The following is a 16,947-nucleotide window of genomic DNA, read 5'->3' on the forward strand; positions in this document are numbered from 1 at the left end:
ATTTTATTCCATCAGCCGCCTAACTGTAGAAATTACCTATTTCATTACGAATCATGACAATGGAAAGAGTAACAAAGTCCTGGATGTGTATGAATTTTTGGCATTTTTTCACATAAATGTGTATGTGCCTGGCATGAATCTTGAGTTGAATTTTAACAGCTCAGGATATTTTAACAACTCATTTTATATTACTTAATAGCACAGAATTCTTCCCGGTATCCACGAGTCGAAATATTTGCGACACCTACGCAGGTTTAGGCATCTTCAACATCATATTGTCACATCACATAAAATCTTCTCTAAAAATAAGAGTTGAATATCACGGCAGCTTACGGACACGAACGTGATTCGTCGGGTGATGAAATATGCATTTAATATAACTGATTAACACAGAATTCCTCCTGGCACCTCTAAATCGAAGCGTTTACAATACCTACGCAGGTTCTAACCTCTCCAACATCGTCCCATTATATTACATGAAACTTTTTCTAAAAAAAAGATTTAAATACCACGGCTGGTTCCAGAGGTGAATCTATTTCATCGGGCGTTGAAATGCACATCTTAAATCACTGAATAACACAGAATTCCTTGCAGCACCCCCGAATTGGAATGTTGGTGATACTTAGGTAGGTTCAGACCTACCCACCGTCGTCTCATTACATCACATGAAAACTTCTATAAAGAAAGAGTTAAATAACACGGCTAAATTACTGAATAATTTAGAATTCTCCCCGGTATCTACAATCGAAATATTTGTGAGACCCACGCAGGCTCAGGCATGTCCAACATCATCTCATTACATCGCATGAAAACGTCTATAAAGAAAGAGTTAAATACCACGGCTAAATTACTGAATAATTTAGACTTCTCCCCCGTATCTCCAATCGAAATATTTGTGAGACCCACGCAGGTTCAGACCTATCGAACATCGTCTCATTACATCGCATGAAATATTCTCTAAAAATAGAGTTAAATACCACGGCTGCTTCCGGAGGCGTACCTTCATCGTCGGGCGTTGAAATACTAGCCGGTGGTGAACACCTGGATGCTTAGGAGGGCAAGATGGGGACCGATTGGGAAAGAAGAAAGAGTAAGTGAGGTGAAGAAGAGAGAAAAAAGTTTGTGGGCAATAAAATAAGAGGAGAGGAGAAGAAGAAAAAGGGGTGGATATGGTGGTAAAGAGAGGGAGAGTTTTGAGGAAGACGAGTTTGGTTCTGATCCTACCTCACCACCGAACCATCTTAACCGTATACCTGCCCGCACGAAGTGAGAGCGAAGTGAGGGCGGGAGGGGTGAGGGTGAAGATTCACCGGCGAGGAGGAGGGTGAGTGGACAATGTTTTACGGGCGTTAAAGTGGGATGGGGGAGGGTGGAGAGAGGGGGGTAGAGGGCGCGAAGGTATGAGAGAATGAAGCGGAGATGCCGGGTTGAAGTCTTCCGCCGAAATGGGTCAGCGGTATAAATGCCTTACCCACTCCATTCCGACAGACTATTTCACTTCGTGCGGGTAACGAAAGCGGACGACGCCGTGCTCCGAGGAGGAAGTTGGACGACTCGCGCGGGAAAACAACGCACTTCTCACGGGGTCCGCGCTGGCGGCAACAAGCAGGAAGACTTGACATAGGACTGCGGTGCTCTGCGCGTCGATTGAAAAAAAATAATAAAAAAGTGTGCATACAAAAAGTTTGGAAAAGTCCGCTTGTTTACTTCCGACGACAGCTGGACAGTGGTCTTGGACAATAGTGTTTACAAGGACAAAACTCTAAACCTGGTGACTTTATTCCCCCTCCCACTCGGTGTTATTGTTGTACAAAGCGAAGGAGGACTTGACAGGAGTGATCGAGAAGTTTGGTGTCCCGATCCGACCGCCAGGAACAGAAAGGTGGCGATGCGTCGCCTCCGGCGCTAAGGTTTTTCCGAAGGACTGACATTCATCGTGGAGGAGCTGAAGTCATCGGAAAGAAATCAGGATGAAAGTCAAGGTGAGTGGATTTTTTTCATAAGCGGAAATAAAAAGTTTTCCACCTAGTTTTAATCAAAACACTCCCTACCTAATGACTAATGCGTGAGGGAGAGACTGGACGATTTTTGATGAATGAAATGACATTCAAAGCATGTGGACTCAAGGAAAAAGAACGATATTGAACTATTTTACTTAGATTCGGTAAACTATGAATTAAATCGTACATGGATATCAGGAAATGATAGGGCAGGTGCGATAAAAATAGATGCGTTTAGGATTATTTTCAGCAAATAGTGTACTGTTTATGCTGTACCACGGAATAAATACGATCCAATAAAATTATTTTCGGAACGATAGTAACTTGAGAATAGCTTAGTTAAAAATGAAATGCAGCGCAGCCTATGCGCGAGATAAATTTATTAAATACTAGTCCGTTTTATTTAATAAATATGGTTAGTCCTTGGCTAATTTAAAAGAAAACAGGTGCTAAATAAAAGTTATACCCAGTACCCACTATGAGTGTCGATACGTAATTTATTTTACATAGTTACGGAAATATTGACTTATTAATGATATAAATATACCTAAAGTTCGATATATATTACTAATAAAGATCGGAAGAATAAACTACATTACAGATAAAGCTACATATACAGATTTGATAAAAATGAAGGCATAGGTAGTAATTCATAACCTGTCAGAAAAAACTTCATACAGCAGCCACCGACAGAATATTAATTTCTCCATTACTAAGCCGATTACTAGGTCGATTTTAGTACATTTTTCTTGTGACACAAAAACAAATTCCAACGATTTTTATAGCGACTGATTCAGAGTATTGAGGTTTCCTTCCGCTAAATGTAAAGCGAGAATTCTAAGTTTATATCAGGAGCTAAAGTGAGAAGCACGAATCTTGTGGTTTCCTTTCTTTTACCCGGTTCGCACGACCATTCATCCCCGCTATCGCTCCGAGATCTCACGACTCGTGCGCCCAATTCACCATTTCGCACGGCTAACTAGTCCCATCGCTCTTCGCCAAAGACGGCATCGGAGACACTATTCGATTTTGAGCATGCTTAAATCATATCCTATTGGACTAGATTTGAAATAATTCCAATTCCACAGTCTCAGCTATGAGTAAATTTATGACGTGAATGATAACGTTTTTACATTTTTAAATGCCACCCAGAAAAGAATGGCATATATTTTACAACAACCATTGTTTATGAAATACAGTAAAACTCGCTTTTAACGATCATGCATGTAACGAAATTCCGCCAATAACGAGGTTTACTCCCTGCCCTAAGGATTTTTATTTGATGGTCAATGTTAATTTTCCCGCATGTAATGAGCACGGATAATACAAAATCCTCGCAATTACGAACTATTCTTTGGTCCCTTGGGCTATTGTTACGCACTTGTTGCTAGAGGAAAGGCGGTTTACGGAATATTAGCCGGCAATCATGTGGTGAATATAGCAAAATCCTTTATTAAGGATATGACGAAATTCCGTTTATAGCAAAATAGAGCGATGATCCCCTGGAATTACTTATAAGCGAGTTTTATTATTAATGACTTATTTATAAGAAACATCTTCGCAAATATTTAAAGTGGAAGCAAAGGAATACGAAATAGGAAGTACGCATGATTTTTCTCTAGAAAAAATTGTCTTATTATGAGATCGAAGTATAAAATACTGTTCCACAAAAATATCGCACATCGGTTTTGATGAGGGAATTAAATTTCTTGTAACTCTTATGGAAATTTTGCTCTAAATTTACGTATAAAATTAGAGCTAGAGACTCAACCTGGTTTTGTGAAAGAGATTATTAAACTTTCTCAATATTTTTACGTACTCGTTGCTTGTAATGCTTGCAAAGTAATGGAAAAAGACGGCATACAAAACGAGTAAATCTCTAAGGAATTTTATTGCGAAAAAATGCTGATACGATCAAGATATATGCAATTCAAATATTGGACATTATTCGTTAATTGTCAGCAGATTTTCGTGAAGATTTTAAATTATTTATACAAATACCCATCCAGAAAATATATTTTTTAAGTAAAAATTAGTGTTCAGCTTAGCAGCTGAAATAAAAAATTGCTTTTAATTTCAAGTAAATAAAATACGAAGACACCTACATTTCATTGCAAGGCAATTTCACCAGTTAAACATGAAGTTTTGCGATGCAATCACCAAATGATGCCCAAAAACTAAAAAATGAATTGAACTCTTCACTTACTCAGTGACTCAACCCTAGGGTAGGTGAGGGTAGAACTCACCCCAGATGAGGCACAGGTTTTTGAATTCACGCATTCGGGTTTGGAGGAAGGTGGCACTTCCTTTCCCTGTGCCACCTCGCACTTCGAGGATTTTATTCAGGGTGCCCGAAGACTTCCCCCGGGATTTGAACCGAGTACCCTCGATCAGTGGCCCAACGCTTTACCCACTGGGCCACCTCGCTTCCCAAATAAACGCTTAATTATTGTATTGAATATTTGGAAAACTTTCATCATCATAATCACCATAGCCCAAACCACACTAAAATAGGTGAACCTAGCATTAATATCATAGGATGCAAACATTCTCTCCTACAACGGTAACATGCTCCCTTTATTTGACCAATTAACAATTTCCATTCTTTAATGATTGGAAGTAGATATCCAACACCCATGCAATTCTAGGAATAAAAATGTATGCTTGCGGGGAACTTTTCAACGATGTGATATTCCCTGCTGTACTTTCAATAAATGAAGATGACCTACGAAAGTAATAAGAGAATTAGCATAATCACGGTCAAGTTTCTCCTTACTGTCGCCATTTGGTCAATTACTCTCACAACTCTCTAACGTTAAGGTAAATTACACTTACAGAGCAATTTTTTTACCTTTCTTCAAATGCTCGACGGCATTATTAACCTTACGAATTGAAATTTGCGGCATAGTTAAACAATTAGCAGGGAATTTATCACACTCACGAAGATTTTAAAATGGAGATATTTTGTTTTTTTCCGAACGGGATCATGAACATATATCAAGGTTTAATTTTGAAAGTACTGGACAGTAAACAAGTTGATGAAAAGTAAGATCACCCATTGTGTTCTACTTAGCTGTACGAAAAATTTTTCTTCTCGGAATGATCTGATTATCCGCTAAAATGCTGTCTCTGATCCATCACGCACGCCAGTGGAATAATGATTGACCTCTCTCCCCGGTTTGCAAAAATTCGTGCCAAAACACGCATGGTTATACGTGCCACCAACTCTCACTTTTTCGTTACCGTTACAAAAGAAATTGTAAATTTCAAAGAATATGGGGAAACTTTCAGATGCGAAAGAAATGTTATGCGGTTCAATATAAATAATCAAGAACATATGCGATCTGCATTCAAGTTCTAAGGCCTCCAATTTTTTTTCTCCAGAATGGAAACAAATAGAAACGTGTATTGTTTTTAAATGTGCACGCATTCTTGGTCAATACGTGACAGAGATGGCTGAACTATAGGGCAGAATCTTTCGGCCGCTCCAAAAATCTCCACTTGAAATAACGGCTACGGATAAATTTGGCATTTTTGTAATATTCAATTTATTTAGGCGATTAGCGGGGAAAATGTATCTCTGAAATTTTGTTTGATATAGAGAAATATAGTTTTTCTCGTCAGTTGCCAAATAAAAATTATATTATAAAAAAATTTATCCGTTACCGTTAATTCTAGTCAATTTTTTCGACATGGTGAGATAATTCAAGGTTATTCAGATCGAGAAATCTATATATTTTTTATTTTAATTTAATATTATTTCTTATTATCAATATGTACATAGAATATTTTTCATAAGAATGCTGAGCAGTCGAGAAAAATAAATGAGTAGGCTTCTGTCACTGAATTAACATGTGAAACAAATAGATGCGTCATATTTACTTTAACTACCATCGGTGTAATTAATAAAGCCACAAGTACACAGCTCACTTTTTCAGGAACCCATTTTTTTTGTTTCTAAAAGGAATGAAATAACTGTTTACGAAACATGGTCTTATAAGATTGGTACTCAATTCGTGTGCACGTTTCAGAATCTTTCATACCCCATGACGTAATTCCATAAGTTTTTCGAGAACATAGTATTAGAGAGTAAACTTAATTTCGAGGACCAAGAAAGATTCTGAAAATGAAAGCCACGAGCACTTCAAGAAAATGAAAACGATGATAAGTTCCGACGCTGAGAGTAAATGGACCATGAGGCGCTATTGAAGAAGCCCACAAAAAGGGCACCAAAGAAGTGTTATCCCAACTACTTCCCCAGGTAGGCTTGCCAATTATGTGGACTGGCTACTCTAATGCTTCACACACATTGTTTGAACACTTTTCCCGAGTAAATGGCCGGAAATACATCCAAAAAAACTAAATACCTATAGAATTTCAGCGTTCCACATATATTTTCGACGTGGATCTTTGCAATACCGACCAATAATACCAAAATAAAGCAAAAAACGCGAATCATGGCTTTCTATATACTAACAGAATTTTCTTAATTTTCATTCAAATGATTAGTTCTGCCATATTTTTTCTTGATAGACCATCCTCAAAAAAATATAAAGGAATACTGAATATTGAATGGGAAAGTGTGAATAATTGTTTTTGCCGTGATAATTTCAGGAACATTTGGAGATAAAGTTAAATCATTTCGTATAACGATTTCATAAATAATTATAGTTACACATATGTATATAAATAAATATGGTATATGGTTGAAGCGAGTACATGAAAAAATGGAGCAGTAGCATTTAAAGTAGACCTACAAGAGAGGAATATCTCCTGCCCAGCGCAATTTAAAGTATGTCCAAGATCTGCGCTTCTCGAGGTTAAGTCAATATGCAAAGTCATGGTTGTGTTTGCAAGGCGGAGGATGGTAGTGTGACTCTTGATTCTGAGACAAAAATGCTTCATGGATAATTTGGTACCGAGACCTATTGGGCCCTTTGATGTCATCATCGTCACATCACCGAAGTTTACTCCTAAGGTACGGTGTGGCATCTGGGAACTTAAAATCACCTGATGACTATAGTTCGCAGCAGTAGCGTAGCAAGGGAGAGTGTCCAGGGGGTCCGGAACACCCCCCCCCCCGAAATATAAAAACTCAGTTACTTTGCTTCACAAAAGAAAATAGAATATTGAAAAATAATGAATTTAAAAAAGATTTCTTTGACAAATGAAGTATTTTCGATAATTAAAAGGGCTAAAATTAGTTTAAAACCCTCTACTTAGTACTTACTCTGTCTTTCCAAATGTTTCCCCCCTCTGGTTTTGGACCCCTCCGAACGAAATCCCTGGCTACGCCATTGGTTCGCAGGAACATTGATTGTTGATCACGAGGGGTTTGCATGGAGGAGGCCCAATTCCATCCCACAGGAGGTTAATGACTGTTGCCACCTCTATCGCTTTTTAATCGGCTTTCAAAAATTTCCGCATGATGTGATGATGATTGCAACGCGATCCACTTTATTTTCAATATTTTGCAGTATAATGTTTGTAATTTTCAGTAATAGCATTGAAAAGTTATGAATTTGATAAATAACGTCATCATGAATGTAAATTTCGATTGACACACCTAATTATACCTCATTTCCCCGTCTAACTCGGATCAATTTGTCCGTCAGCGTCGCGAGTGGCGACTTTTGTAAACTTATTTAAAGGCGCGGTGGGCGACAACATATTATGAGGCAGCTATGAGGATCCTCCATTGTAATATTCGTGCTTGCCCAGCTGACACTCATCCCTTCTGTGACGAAAGTTTGTAGCGATACATTCGCGTTATTTTGGCTCACAATAAAGTTTATGAAAGAACTACTTTTAATATCGGTCTAGGGGTGAAAGAAGGGTGCTGTCATCCAATTAGGGTGTGGGATAGGGTTTTTTAGGGTATGGCGTGTCAGGAAATCTTTTTCATTCTTTGTGATCATTGTTCGAACACAAGGGGGTTTATGTTCTATCACTGGAAGATTCAATCTTTAAATGTCGTAATGTCTTTATTCCATTCACTTATAATGTTATCCTCTGATCTCACCATTTTTATAATCAGTCATAATCTTCCCTCTACTCCTAGATTTAGAGCAAATATTTTAAGAATTGTACAAGTAAAAACTAATATAAAAAATACTGTTCGAGATTGCCAATTCTTAATGACTCGAAGTAAGCAGAAAAGAGACATAAGTTTAATTTGTATATCTGAAAACGAAATTATCTAAAGTACAAAAGAATAATGTTAGCTGTTCTCTTTCGATGGAACATATACAGTACTGGGTAATGTATACGTCATCGGAAGATGATGAGTCTTAGCCGTAGAGTGGCTATAATTTACTTTTGCAGCAAGAATTCCTACAATCATGGACATGGGAAAAGAGGTATGTGCTAAGAGGGAATCAAAGTGTTGAAAAGAGAAAAAGATAATTCCATTCATCGGCAGCTAAATTATCCTTATGGAAGACGAGATAACGACTCTAATTTTTTTGAATTTGTTTTCAATATTTAGTAAACTATGGTCCATTTTCTGCAATAAAAGAAGATTCATATCATATACTAATTTTTATACAAATGAATAAACTTAATCATTTGAAACTTGGAACTATGTGTGAATTACGGCACCATGACGGGATTTTTCTCACGCCTGCCCAAAAATCTTTCGCTTTTAATCCGTGATAATGAAAATTTTTAGCAATTACCTTTTACATGAAGTTTCTGGGATTAGTGTTAATAATTAAGTTCTTAATTAATTCTTAAGTTCTTAATGAGTTTTATGATCGCTATTTGAAGGTATTAAATACCAATAGGAATGAGTTAAAAACTATCTGAGTTTTTAAATTGTAACACACACTCATGTTACCCTCGTGTGTTTGATGGTTCTTTAAAGTCAAAACGTTCTTCTAAAGAAGCCTTATGTACCTAAGTTAAAAGATGTCAGTTTATGTTTAGAAAATATTTAGTTATACAGTCAAAAATATTCCACTCTGCTGTTTTAATCCGCAAAAGCTCCCATACATTTATGTATATAAGCATCGTTCACTTCATTTTTTTCCTACTTGAAAGAAAAAATGCGAAGATTGTTCGTGGTTTTTACTTTTCTGCCCGGGTATTCCGTCTCAAGAGCTCCGAAGCTGTTGCGGATATATCGTGTAATCACTGATAGACCAATAAGCTCTTTCTAATGTGGGTGAAGTATCCTTCTCCGTGTTAGAGTATTGAATCAGACTTGTTGACAAGGTAATTTTTGTAGGGAGAAAGACTACAGAGAGAAAGGATATGAGTCGTGTCGTTGGGAAAATGTTTCTTAGAGCTCTACATTCCGACGACTTTCACCGGATTTCCCAATGATGAGTATAATGCCAAGTATTTATTTCCTGCTTCTGGTTATTAAGGTGTTATTTAATGTTGCCGTAAATTCCCCTTGAGTTTCGTATCAATTCTTAATTTAAGTGTTTTTGTGTGCCACATTTTTGAAACGTATACTTTTAAGTAAATTTTGCTTGGTTATTATTGGCAACTCTGGATTTTTTTCTGAAATAGGAGCATTGAAAATGCCCTCTTCAAAAATATTATGGCTTTTTTGATCGCAAAAATAAACTCTTTTCAGTTTTTTACATATATTCATTGGAATTCATATCCACATAAGTGCTCGTGAAAATTGTTGAGCGTTCGTTTGTGACTCATTTCATCATTCATGCATTCTTTTGCATTTAAAATTTTTGGACTTCCGCATCTATCGCTTTCTTGAATCGCTTCATTACCCCGAAACGAAAGTTTGTAGCGATGAATGCACGTTAATTTGGCTCGCAATAAAGTCTATGAAAGATCATCTTACTATCACAATGACTCACGGGGTTCAAAAGGTTAAAATTTGTATAAGGGAGTTGCTTTCGACACATATGGAGGGATACAGAAGGTGCCCACTCTTTTTTTCGTCTTCAAAGAATGAAGGAACGGTAGCAATCACGGTTATACAATATAATGGAAGAGGCCCAGGCTCATGGTACGAGATTTTAGGCCATTTCTGCCTCGCGTCGCCATCATTGATGGGCCTAGCATCTAGTACCTTGAGCCTCGCTACAATTTGCATGGGAATTCAAGAATCTGTATACCGTAGCGGCCTTAGCTATGATCCGGAAAACCAAAGTTGCGTGGTTACATTCCCGATCGAATTTTTTCTCGTGACGAGCGGAAACAGAAATTATGAATTCTCAGGTAGTTTAATTCCAAAATCGAACAGCTGTTAATATTTATGAGTCAATTTAACGAAAAATTTAGGATGGGGTTTAAACGTCGAACAAACGATCAAAAAATCGTTTAAAATATTGCACTGGGTAAGAGAAACTGCAGAGGAAGCACCAGGCACTAACTGTATTATAGTACGACCAGCCCTAGTGTACGCCATCTCTTGTTTGAGACCCACATTATACAGGAAAGGTGACGATTTTGGAGACGATGCAGAAAAAAACTGCTAGGTAGGTATGTGTTGGGAAAGCACAAGAAAACGGAGAGCGTTTCAGAAATGCTCAGAGTTCTGGGGTGAGAGAGTTTACAGGAGAGGAGGAAAAGGAGCAGGCTATGTGGTATGTTTAAAATAATAAGTGGGGTAAAAGCATGGAAAGGACGTTACCATACCCAGCTTTGTTTGAAACAATGATCACGAGTTCAAGATAAAGTGCCGACCACAAAAGACAATTTCAAAGCAGTTCTTCTTCTTTAATAGGACCATAAGGGACTGGAATGACCTACCAGCAAGACTATTTGAGCCCTTCCCAAAATATTACGTATTTTTAAAAAGCGTTTGAAGAGGCAGGGACCAAGGGTTTCGCTATGCTTTCAATTTCTTTTTGCATCATATGTTCATGTTACCACCAGGCTAATGACCCACTTGTAACAATGTAATGATAATAATAATAATAGACCTGATCTAGTAGTGCAAGATAAAATTCACAATGAAACGTACTTGATAGATATTGCCGTACCTAATTCGCATCACATCACGACAGCCTACACCAACACAATGGAAAAGTATGAAGAACGTACAGGTGAAATTAAGAGATTATGGAAATCAGATAGAGTACACACAATACCAATTCAATCCATCAAGGTCTTAAAACTACTGGACTGCCGAAAAACTTGTTCATTAAAATACAAAAACCAGTAATTTTAAATACATATCGGATTGTCAGAAAAATTTTCAACACAGAGTAAAAAGACGAGAGTGCTGGGTGATACCCTTACCTCGTTTAAAACCAGCAAAAATGCTGTGAAACCAAAGAATAATAACATTAATAAATGTATATTTCACCCCCGTTCAATAGTTCAAAATGCTACACCAAAATTTGCGCTCCCCACACACCAATACAAGAAAAGGAGAACAATTACAAGGTAGAAAATGAACTTAATTCCCTCCTCCATAGGAACAGATTCACGGCCTTAGAACGATCACAATGGGAAGACGGAAGGCTGTAGACTAGCAAAGCTGGAAAAGGATGAAAGCTCTGTAACGACATGGGAATGCTGGAAGGAGGAATAGAGAGGGCCTAGGAGCGGAAAGTAGGAGAGGGGGAAGGAGCGAGTCTAGGCGTGGGAGAGAGAGACAGGGAGAAGCGCACATGAATGGGTGCCCAAGGAATCCGGTTAAGGCGGGAGACGGGACTGACCCAGAGGGGGGGGGGGGGAGCGGGGGTTGTAGGTCTAGGATTTGGGGGGATGTCTAGGGTGAGGGGAATAGTGGGAGGGTCCCAGAGGTGCGCTTCGGGGGTTTGTGGAATGGGGGATAACGAGGCTAGCTGAGGAACCAAGACGGAGGTTGTGGCCACAAAGAAATTTGTCTTACCCTCTGTCACAAAAAGGACTATACATTATGTATCGGGTTACGATTTAATTAGCTCTCCCCCTCACATTCCCTTAGTTGCGTCGTAAAACTGTGAGGGAAAGATAGTGGGATGAAGGAGAAGCGAATACGAAGGTAATGATAAGTAAAAAGGGATATATACATAGCAACTTATAGCATAATAACAAAAAACACTCCTTTACAAGCATCGTAAAATGACAAGAGATAGACGGCCATGGGACGTGGATACAGAAGGAGAAGCAAATACGATGGAAATGATTAATAAGCAGATACGTACAAAAAACTTGGGTATTCATGGTATGCCGCTATGTTGGAAACAATAACTACTAAATATGCAGGTATTTACAAATTACAGGTGATATTCATAAGCAAGAGGACTCAAGATAACCGATACCCACAGGGATAATCAAGAGTAATAATAGCTGGAACATTGGAATGCACTGAATAAAATATAAATACCTATACACTATCAAATGTACACATTTTTTAACATTTTGAAGGCCACTACCGTGGCGCACAATATAAATGTCAATACATAGAAAGCATAGTAAAGCTAACAATGCGTACTTATTGGTTGCATATTTCATTGCCGAACAACTTCATCAGTTGGCTATAAAATAATATTACAATATAGAAATATTTATTACAGAAATAAAGTTTTCTCGCGATAAATTTTCCATGAAATTGATGAAAACAAATTTGTGTTCTGATTTTTTATCATTCTCCTTCCTTTTAATGATTACAGCACCGTCTTTGGATTTTGGTGGCCATTTTTTGAACTAATCCCCATATTTATTTTAAACTCTGAATTTAAATCACAATAAAGTTCCAATCATAATAAAAGTGATATAATATTTCATTATCACCTAATTGTGAGATATACTGAAAATTTCAGCTTGATTGCGACTCGGAAAAAGGGTTAAAATTGATTTGCAAGATTTGACCCGGACAAATCGGCAAACAACAAAGCTAGTTTGCAAAAACGTTGTAAAAAGGAAGGAACTGAGATTATTGAAGGGCGATAGAGAATCATTGGAAGAGGAATATGTGGAGGATGAGTAGAAGGAGGTTATGAGTAAGAGGATGGTGTTGAAACGTGGCCACATGTGTTGAAAAAGGGAGTTAAAGAATTAATAACTAACATCGATATATTGGAAGGTGGCTCTAATGCAGAACTGCAACTTGTAAGCTCTCAAAAATGATACGAATATCTTCCATGAAATTAACAGCAATAAGGATAATTTACATGATTTATGATATGAATTTATATGATGCAAATAAAGTCTTTATAATACGTCTGAAAGTCCACTCAAGAAAACCATGTCCACCACACTCACCAAATATACTTAAGAGCAAGAAAAAGAAAAAATGGTGGTTTCATTGGTAACAGTAAAATGATCGTTCTGATCCAGTTGATGAATTATTTATTTTTTAAATGAAATAATCAGTTGAGCTACTAAAACACTCCCAATGTTAGTATGGCTTCAACCATTAATTAAATGGAATCATTGAGTGCTCTTCTCGTTCTGTTGATAGAAAATATATTTCCAATCACGGATCGATGATAAAGTTTTACTTTTTTCTCGGCGTCTTGCTTTAGCTTTGTTACCTCTGGTTCAATCAACGTGACTTTCTATTCACATTCAAATTAATTGATCCATCAAAACTTGATTTATTGGTACGGGCAAGCATCTGCATGCATTTCGTCTGATTGGCATCCACAGTAATGAAATGAGCTCACAACGTCACTACAGAGCTCATCATAGATTGGCGTTTGATAAAACTTCGTACCCCATGCATCGGAGATTTCATCGAACTAAGTTATTATAGAGGCATTAATTATCCCTCTAATTTTACAAATTTGTATGGAAATGAAGCGCTTGGATCCCATTAATTTCCACAAAATAATTTAATCTACGTCATTTGATGGGTAGCCAGTAATAGCGTCAGCGCCCGATGTCAACGTCAACGTAAGATTGCCTGACGGATTATGCGGGTTTTGCAATCCGATTATTAACATACGTGAAACCACCTCATGGGGTTATTAACATGAAAATGAAGTACTTGGCTTTCCTCGATGCTTTACATTTAAAACAAAAAATATTAAAATAAGTCTCGTCAAATATTATGAATGTAATATTAGATCAAATATAACGAGAGTAGTTCATTGATAAGGAATATCCACCTAAGTATAGTGTTGCTTATGGATTCGACCGGTCAGTATTACGAAGGTATTAAATGCCTTTCATTGAATTCGCAGGAGGAAATGTTCGCTCGAGGACTTATAATGAAATTGCAAAGACTTTATGATCTCATTAAAGTTTAATTTGAATGAAATATTGGCTTACTTAATGTTATTTACTTATCTTAAATTTTACAACACGGTTCTCTGGCTTCCATGTAGAAAATTTTAAATAAATGAAGTTCTATTATGAATTTACTATAGCAATATCAGGTGCCTGTGTACCACATTGAAGATCTTGCGATAAGATTATCTTTGTCATAGTAGAAGAAGAAAAGTCTGGTTTAAAACAATGAAAAAAACATAATGGAGTGTAGAAAACGATTTTATCTGAAAATAGGCCTGAAAACGTCGGTGGTAAGAAATAAAATGCTTTATAATAAAGATAAAGCTGGTGAGAAATTATTAACAATTTGTTTTCGATAAAGCAAATCAAGCTGAATTACCTGAATGTTTCAATGTATTACAATGCCTGCAATTTCTGTGTCTACTGTATCATATTTTTACATGCAGTTGAGAGAATTTCTCCTCAGATTCCAAGGCATAATTTTAACCTTTTTCCCAAAAGTCATCTTGCTAACTTCCTCGTTGTTTAATTAAACCAAGCTGATGAAATAATACCTTTCATTGTTTCCTGTTTCTCATCTAACGTAATTAAGAAATTGTTTGATTGTTTTAGCAATATTTCCGTTTTTAATGCGCTCCTCTTTTTTTCTTATTCTCACGACCACGGTCATTGTTTTACGGCCACGGCATTTGTCCATAAGTAATAATGTTATCCATACGGCAGTATTTCCTTGACTCATTTTCAGGTATTTCATATACATGTGTATTTTTAAAGCCTATTTAGTCACGACCAACAGGTTCATCACTGAAAGAGCTCGTGTAACATTGATTCCTAAGGAAGACAAAAACTCTTGGTGTATAGAATAACGCAGAGGTCTCACAACTGTTAAGTTTTTAAATACAAATAAGCATAAATATTGCATTTTATGGATGATATGCCATTGATAATTTATTTCTTAAATGCCCTGTTGAATGAATTGTAATTTTCCAGTGTTTATCCACATTTTAGCTATTCAATGCAACAGCACAGAGCTAATTCTATCCCGAACATATGAAGAATTTCCGTGATCTCTTTCCTGGATCGCTTTTCAATTGTACCTTATCCAAGTCCCTCTTGCCTCGGAACTGTCCTCTGCCTCAACTCCCCCATTTATGCCATTGTCACATGCGACTTTCTAAACGTGAGCTTAATCTAAGAGGTGCGCTGGTTGGAGCTACTTAGACCGAAGAAATCTCTCAGGACTTCTTTAACATCCTTCCGTTAAGTAGCTTAGCGTGCCGTCATTTTCATCTTGTCGACCACTCAGCGTTATCGGGGTAAAAAAATACGTGATTCCTCCAGAATAATGCTTCTCTACTCCTTCTCAGTCAAAAGAATGATTGAGAGAGTCGAGGGAAGTGAAGTGATAACGTTGAAGGCGGTCGCGTCGTGATGTGCGGTTGAAAACAAATGCGTTGCCAGGGATGGGATTTCCGCTCCGTTCGCCATGAAATGCGTGAACGGTCAGGGTTACGAGGATTCCCTTTTACGGAAACTCCTGTTTTTTTTCGAGAACGCGCTAAGGCGAAACTTACAGCCCCAATACAGCATTTTCACGTGGGCTTCCTTTCCTGCATGTTTGAGTGGCCTTCTGTGATATCGAAGAGCACGCACGTGCTCCCTTTACTGTTTATCTGGTTCATTGTTTCGGAGCCGGGTGTATCTTGATGGGCGGACGATAGAATTACTAGACTTGGTGGATTTGCTCGTCGGAGAAAAGTCGTGGACTTGTGCATGGAGAATTTTGTAGCGTCAGTTATCCGTGATGAATGAATTTTCCAATTTTTGTTGCCCTCTCAACACGTTGTATAACGGAGTACTTAAAGTAATTCGTCATTAAAAACTTGGGCATGGAGAATTCTGCAGCGTCTGTTATTCGTACTGAATGAAATTTCCTATGTTTCTTCCGCTCATAACACCTCGCATACCTAAATGCCTTAACACCTCGCGTATTTAAATGTAATTCGTAATTAAAATTCGTAGAAGTGGGCATGAAGAATTTCGCTGCGTCTGAAATTCGTGATGGATGAATTTTCCAATTTTTGTCGCGTTCGTAATACGCTGTGTACCGGCGTGATTAAATGTACAGGAGCGTTATTCCTGGGTATTGAGATTGAAAGTATATATATTAATTTAGGCGAAATTTCTTTGGCTAAAAAGGTAATATTTTGATTGATATGTGGTAAAATATATCAGAAGTTAACAATATTATTTAAATGAGACATTGCATATTTCCACGGGATTTATTCAAACACGACACGTTTCGTTGTTACAACAATATTATCAAATGCGTTTTGTGACGTAAAACACCAGAACATATAGAAGAAGAAACCCTAAGGCACATGATTCACTTGATAATGTTTTTGTTACATAGAAATGCGCCGGGTCCCAATAAATCCTGGAGAAATATTGCAAAGTTTCATTTTACTAACGAAAATATAAAGCTTAAAATATAACTTTACCTGATAAAACATTACGATACGAGTAATGGACAACAATTGAGTGGGTTAGAAGCCAAGGGGTACAAGTGATTTCTTTATTCTATACACAGTTAGGTACAGAAATTAGGTATAAAAAACAGACGAGATAAATTAGATATTCAATAGTGCCTTTGATTTTCCACTCGATGTCAGCACAGAACAGAGACTCGCTCGTATCCCTTGGCAACCAATTTTTGTGTATTTCTTCTAACAATTAACTTTACCTAACTCTGTTGAGAAAAAAATCACTTTTACCCCTTGGCTTCTAACCCCATCAATCGAAA

The 16,947-nt window shown here is 37.4% G+C and overlaps 1 protein-coding gene across 1 annotated transcript in view; it reads left to right on the forward strand.

Moving 5' to 3' along the window:
• The first annotated feature begins 1,492 nt into the window (after positions 1 to 1,492).
• The window catches only part of LOC124162764 (flocculation protein FLO11-like), a 48,715-nt gene continuing 33,260 nt past the window's right edge, over positions 1,493 to 16,947 (forward strand). The window contains exon 1 of the mRNA XM_046539400.1: positions 1,493 to 1,982. Within this exon, the coding sequence (XP_046395356.1) occupies positions 1,971 to 1,982 (12 nt within the window). The 5' untranslated portion in view covers positions 1,493 to 1,970. The remainder of the gene's footprint in view (positions 1,983 to 16,947) is intronic.

The sequence above is a fragment of the Ischnura elegans genome, chromosome 7, assembly GCF_921293095.1.
Source record: "Ischnura elegans chromosome 7, ioIscEleg1.1, whole genome shotgun sequence".
Taxonomy (NCBI): Eukaryota; Metazoa; Arthropoda; class Insecta; order Odonata; family Coenagrionidae; genus Ischnura; species Ischnura elegans.